At 47.2% G+C, this 6,793-nt stretch overlaps 1 protein-coding gene across 4 annotated transcripts in view; it reads right to left on the bottom strand.

Moving 5' to 3' along the window:
• SPATA13 (spermatogenesis associated 13) overlaps nt 1-6,793 on the bottom strand; it is a 121,322-nt gene that overhangs the window by 57,600 nt on the left and 56,929 nt on the right. For 3 of the 4 annotated variants that reach the window (XM_019530168.1, XM_019530167.1, XM_019530170.1), the window contains exon 2: nt 92-1,885. In XM_019530168.1, coding sequence (XP_019385713.1) covers nt 92-1,726 — 1,635 coding nt within the window. In that variant the 5' untranslated portion in view covers nt 1,727-1,885. Of the gene's footprint in view, nt 1-91; nt 1,886-3,506; nt 3,687-6,793 lie in introns of those variants that run through there. The other variant, XM_019530169.1, reaches the window with a different exon arrangement.

Genomic DNA, 6,793 nt, shown 5'->3' with positions numbered 1-6,793 from the left:
GTCATCTTCTGCATTTTATATATATATATATATATATATATATATATATACATACTCTGTAACATTAACATCTCGCATGTGGTGTTCTTACCTCTTCCTTTTTTTCTTCTGTGCCAGAAGCTAAATTGAGGCTCAGCTGAGAGTGGCTGCTGATGCCACTGTCTTCATTTCCATCATCATAATACATAGTCTGTACTGAGACCTGGAAGCAAACAGGATTTCTCCCCAACTTGGGTGCAGGCATCTCAGATCTTTCCTCACTTTCCACTGAGCTCAGTGATAACGTGCTGTGATGATTTGGACAATGGAAATTACTATTGCACTTGACCTTCTCAGTACTAGGGCTCTGAGGTTTAGGAGCAGTAGGCCTAACAGGGGCACTAAGTTGCTCAGATTCATATGTAAACTGGCTGGTACTTTTTGGTTCAGAGTCCGCATAAAACACTTCATTAGGAAGTGGACTATGGTCATTTAAAGTGGGTGATGAACTAACAGCCTCAAGGACACCCAAGGAGGTCCCAAGGCTTTTGGCTTCAACAGTAAGATCACTTGTTTCAGTGTCTGTATCCTGAGAAACAGTTGGGCTGTGGAAATAAGGAGGTCCAGAAAAGGTAGAATCAGGACTGGACATGGGTGATATATACCTTCTTCTGTCATTCTCAGTGCTTCTGGAAACCCTGCGGGAATAGTCATCATGTAGTCTGCTGTTTGGCCTTGTCCTCTGGGTTTGTTCACTGGAAGGAGGGGGAGTTGTGCTCTTAGGACCATCTTTTTTCCATGCCACTTCAGTAACATTGCTTACAAGTTTCAAAACTCTGTCAAAATCTTTCGCCCTGATAGGGCTCTTCCAGCGTTTGGACCTTCTCTCTGGGTTTCCATTGACTTTGTCCGAGTCAGCCGAAGACATGCTTACTGTCCGTTGTGGCATCTGTTTGTCACTTGCCACCTTGAGGTCAGTAAGGTTTGTGGTGGACTTCCGTTTGAATGAACTTTTTTTCAAAAAGTTTAAGTTATCTGTACTTTTACTCCTCCTATAGATGATCCTGTTGTTTTCAGGATCTTTCACTAAGATTTCACAGATCTTTGGCTCATGCATGACAGGAGAGGTTGGCTGGATGCAGTTCTGGTGAGACTGAATTTTATCAGTGTCTAGTAAATTTATACGACCAACACCGTACGCACGCCGGATGCTGCGTGATCGATGAGTATTCCTCAGGAAGGAATCATCGCTTTCCTCAATGTCAGAACAATCAGAAGCTAAACCATCCACTGAATTCTGTAAATCATGCAAAGGCCCTGAATAAGAATACCTGTTAGTTTGAACTCTCACCACTGCACCATTTGAGGCATGTTTTCCCACAGTGTTCTCATTTAAGAGATCCGCGTTTTCCCTAGCCTGAATTCCTTGAAGAACTGAAGATTTTAATTTCTTGAAAGATCCCATTTTTCTAAGGGAAGACAAAGCATTCCACGTTGAGGAGTTGCCCATCACAATCAGAGAGCGAGGCCTTTCTGAATTTGAGTTAGTTTGTTCCCTTGGGGTAGAGAAAAAGCGCATGAGTTTTGAAGGGCTGACTTTGTCATCTCGTATTTCCTCTTCATGATTGTTGCTGGTAATGCATTCCCCATTGTGACAGGATGAGTTACTTATACTTCTTGGTTCATTTTCCATAACTATACAGGTAATAGTGGTTCCATTTCTGCAGCCATTCTGAAATGTTGTCATGTTCTCAAGGCTGTAAGCATGAGGACAGAGGGTATTATAGCTCACATCCACAGTACAATCTTCATCAGTTGACCAGTGTTTCTGCCCTTCATTTGCTGAAAGTTTTGTTGCCTTTTCTTCACTTCTACTCTGTGAGCTGAGATCTCTAGATTGCACTGCCTACATTGAAAAAAAAGTGCCAGCAATTAATGACTTGTTTCCTACATTTCTCCATACAAAAGGAAGTTTGGTTCACATGCATTAAAAAAACCCCCAAACAATGAACACTTAACTAAACAAAAGCTGTATGGGGTGAGGGAAAGTTGTTGGCAGCTCAGTTTTAAATAACGAAGGAGATACTGGTGTTTTGTTCTGTTATCCTTTAAAAGATCAATATCATGTAATTATATATTTGTTTCTCTGACTCAAATACAGGTAATTAATTTTTTAAAAATACCAGAATCAAATGCTGCTTTAGAATAGCCATATTATGCGAGTATTAATTGGGTATAACAAGTGTGCGTTTTAAGCAAACAGAATCCCACCACTAAAGCAATATTTAGCATGATGTTACAAGAAATATAATATGAAGACGAAAATGCTTGCCTTGCTCTTTATTTTACAGTTAACTTCAAGGAAACTATAAAACTCAAAAAACAAAAAGCCACACCTACTATTTTACAGAAAGAAAAAGTGATGTGGTTTTCCTTAATCATAGTTTTAAATTCTTTAAGTTCAAGGCACATGAGGAGTAAAAATTCCCATTGAAGAGACAGGAAACTTGCAGAACTATAAATTCCTTGACAGGTGTATCTGCTTTTCCTAATGAATATTTAAGGGCCCAATTCTGGTCCCCACATTCATGTATGCAATTCCACTGAAGTCATAAATGCACAGCACTCAAATGTGTTTTAGCTCCTCTTGCAAGCAAACTCAGCCAAATGCACAGAGCACTTTTTGCTAATAAGGGTAAAAGCTGGTATTTTAGATAGAGAAAAAACAGACACTGACATAGGACACTAGTCTGTACTGTCCTGTTGTTGTCCAAAACCTGAAATTGGAAAAGTGGCTGAGGGCAGCCAAGACTAGGATGTTTCAGAGCTGAATCCCTGAATGTGGGAGGCAGCAGCTCCAAACAGCCAGATGAGTACTCGGTGAGCTGTGCTTTCCCAGCCCTCTGGTTAGCTCCGCATTCATGGCTGCTGGGAGGGATGGGAGTTGAACAATGGCAAGTAAACAGCTCATTCTCATTAAAAAGCATTCAGAGACCCCCACCCCTATGCAGCCTATTGAGCCGGGGCAGCGTCCTTGGGTACCACCAACCTTTGCCGGGGCAGGAGGCTCAGGACTAAGCCCCTGCCTGGATGTGGAGGGGAAACCCTACCACACAAATTTGGGGGTACAAATGCACATCTACCTTAAAAGACAGCCAGGAAACCAATGTAAAAAGATAACCAGCTAAGCTGTTCCTCTTAGCCTCCCAAGCTCTTTGTCTCCGGTTTTATTGTAAGGTCCCAAGTAATCATGTGAACTTTAAGGGCTAATTTGAAGCAGGAAGTCCAGCCCCCTAGCAACCAGAGAAGCTGGGAGAAGCACTCAGGCACAGCATGAGGACAGAGCTGCCCAGTTCACAGGGGCTTGAACCAGCCGCGGTTGTAAATGAAGCCCCCTGCCCCCTTCCCCACAGCCATTGCCGCCGCGTGGAGCCCGCTCCCTGCTTTTCAACCCCGGGGCAGCACAGGGCAGAGATCCCCGTTGGGAAGCAACCGCAGGCAGGCTTTCCGCTGCATCCCTCACGCACCTAGTCCCTCCTTCTAGATTCATTTTCAGTGGATTTTTTTTAAAGTCTCCTTCCCTCTGGGGATACAAGGCTGCTCATGTGGGCTTTTCAGGCAGACGCTTGCAACCCCCCTCCCTCCCCCCGAGTTGTGGGTTTGTTTTCACCCTCTCATTCAAACTGGCCCCGGTGCAGCCTGCGGAGCCGGGTGCCCTGGCGCAGCCGCCCACCCCGCTGCCCGGCATGTCGTCTCCAAGGGGACTACTCCTCCGGGGCAAACACCGCGTGGCCACCCCAGAAGCAAAGCGCAGCCCGTTTCACAACTTGTGAGTCACCAGCGCTCCCCCGTGTCACCCGCCGCCTCGCTACTTCGCTGGGAAGAGAGAAGAAACACGGGGAACGACTGGTGCCTCTTGCCCCAGCTGGAGGCCGAGGCACCTGCCCCGCGCCCCGCTCCCGCCTTACCTGTGAGGAGCCCTGCGCGGGCAGCGGCGGCGGCACGAGTCCCTCGGCAGCGCGGCGCTGCCGCAGCTCCTGGCGCTTGCAACACCGCCCAGCTGCCGAGTCAAAGGTCGCTCCCGGGCCGGGCCGCGCTGCTCCGCAAGCCGCCGCCGCCTCCGCCTCCCCGCGGGCAGGGGAGTGGCTATGGGGCTCGTCCGCGGGGCGAGGAGACTCCGCGGAGCCCGCGCCCCCTTTATCTGCAAACAAAACAAGGCTGGCCCGAGACTAGCGAGTGATGATGAATAGCGCCCCTGCTCAGCCGCGACCCCCTTCCTTCACAGGGGCGTTGGTGCCCGAAAAGCTTGTAATTAAAGACTTTTTTTTTTTTTTTGCTAAAATCTTTTTGGTCTAATAAAAGAGATCGCCTCGATGAGGAGTCCTGGTCGCCCCGTGCTTCAGGGCGTCTCAGGGAGGAGGCTGCGCCGCGCTCCTGTGGGAAGTGACACCGAGGAAGAGCAAGGCGGGCGGGGGAGACGCAGCAGCGCCGGCGAATTCACAAGGAAGGCGTTCACAGTCCGGCTTGGGCCTGGTTTCTGCTAACTGCCCTTGGACCTGGCTGCCGCTTAGTGGCAGCGGAGGAAGGAGGTGTGGGAGGATGGAGCCAGAGCAGTTTCAGCCCTTTAGGTGGTCTCCTTTGCTTTCCAACTTTCACCACCCTCCAGTCACAGAAGTCTTGCCCCCTCCCCAGGCCCAGGATTCTGCCTTTTCTCTGCCAGCTGTGCTCTCATTTCCCTTCATCTCTAGCTTCTTTTCAGGCTTTTCTAAGTAACTGCACTTAGATCTTTACCACTCCTATGTAGGACCACCTGTGTAAAATACTCACTTTTTTCATTTAAAAAATGCATGAGGCCACATATATTCCTAGCACAACGCCACTGATTTCAGCAGTTACTCCACAGCTGGATTTGGCCGTCCCAGAGATGCTGCTGCTCATGTAAACAAGGAACAATGGTCACAAACTGACAGCAGATTTAGGCTAGATATCAGGAAAAACTTCTTCACTGTAAGGGTGGCCAAACTTGGGAATGGGCTTCCAAGGGAAGTGGTGCTCTCTCCTCCCTTGGGGGTCTTTAAGAGAAGGCTGGACAGGCATCTGTCTGGGCTCACTCTTTCCTGCCTAGGCAGGGGGTCGGACTCCATGATCTGTTGAGGTCCCTTCCGACCCTGGTATCCATGAATCTATGAAAAATAAAGAAGCCCATGCCCCATTTGTTACTCAGCATGTTACAAATTTTATGTGCTTTTAAATTCTGGTCTCCCCCTTCTGTATTATTTCAGAGACTTCCACCATTATCTGACATGCAGTGTGGCAGACTATTTTACATGCCTGTAATGATCTTGGAGAAGACACTCTCTTTTTCATACCAAACCGGCTTTTTCCCTACCAGTAACTTCAATTTGTTGTTGTCCCCATCCCCCACTTCTGATTTTCAATCCAGTCCACTTGTTTCAAAGTAAGTCCTTTAAATGAAGTAAGTCCCCTCTTAAGCATTTGGGAGGAAGTGGGAAGACCAAGAGCACTTTTCACTCTCCTCTCCTCCCCAGCATCCAAGCAGAATGTTTCTTGTATGGAATCACATATTTAAAAAAACAAAAATGAATCCATATGTTGTGTGATTTTACTTATTAAATATTTAAATTGCAGTAAGTCCCCATTGTTCCAGGTGTTGGCTAAACACAAATGTCAGACCATACATGCCAACTTCTTGGAGGAAAAAAGAAAGAAAAAAATAACACCTCCTCCTCCCTGCAAGAGAAGCTCCTAAAAACCAATACTTGATTCCCAGGTTACAACTCTGCTCTAAACATTGAATCTCATTAGGGATATTAGGCCACCAAAAGAACTGAACTGCAACAACAGCAGCAGCAGCATTTCAGCCAGGGTGGTGATTCTCGACCAGGGTGTCATACATAAGACACTGACTGCGCAGTTGTTACTGCACAGTCATTTAGTACTGTATTTGCATACATGTGCTAAATGACTGCACAGTAACCAGAGCTATGTTTGGTACCCTGGAGACAAGAAACATCAGCACACCTTGTGCCACTGCTACTTGTCCCCAGGGGAAACCTGTGCCATGTGCCAGAGGGCACATGGCAGGTTGCCCCAGGTTGGGTAGAGGAGGCTGGGGCCAGCTACTGTGCTGGCCCCAGCAGACTTACCTGGAGCCCTGGGGGGCAGGGAAACTGCAGCTGCAGCACTCCTGCAGCTTAGAGCCTGGCCAGCAGCCAGGGCATGGCTCTGATGGGCCAGGCTCCGGTTTTGGGCGACGTACACTGCAGCCATGTGTGCCACCCCACTTTTATTCCATGCAGGTTTTTTTGACCCTGGAATCTCTGGGAACAGAAGGGGCCTCAGGAGGTCATCTTAATCAACCCTCTACTCCCTGTCTAAACCAACCTAAACCAGTGTCTGTCTTACCTACTTTTAAAAACTTCCAAAAGTAGAGATAGGTAATCTATCCCAATGCTTAACTGCCCTGGCAGTGGGGAAATTCTTTCCGATACTCTTAGTAGGTGGACAGAACAAGCAAATGGGCTAAATTTGGATGGTTGAAATGGGGGTAACAAATAAATACAATCCTATCTATGGGACAGTTAACCACTAGCAGTAGCAGTCATAGTTCCCCACCTGCTTACCTATTACCAGGTTGTAGTCTCACGTGTGCATTACTGAATAAGGTGATAGAGGTTTTGGGGAAGGACTTGGAGAACAATGTGTTGGGTTTATGGATTTAGGTTCAATAATCCCATGAAGTAACATGCTAAACCCCATTTCTGACTTCTGCAATTTAATGGGATCAAAGTCT

Source organism: Crocodylus porosus, unplaced genomic scaffold (genome assembly GCF_001723895.1).
Source record: "Crocodylus porosus isolate Cpor-Errol unplaced genomic scaffold, CroPor_comp1, whole genome shotgun sequence".
NCBI lineage: Eukaryota > Metazoa > Chordata > Crocodylia > Crocodylidae > Crocodylus > Crocodylus porosus.
Note: the sequence above shows the minus strand (reverse complement) of the source record. Positions and strands in the feature narration are given on the sequence as shown.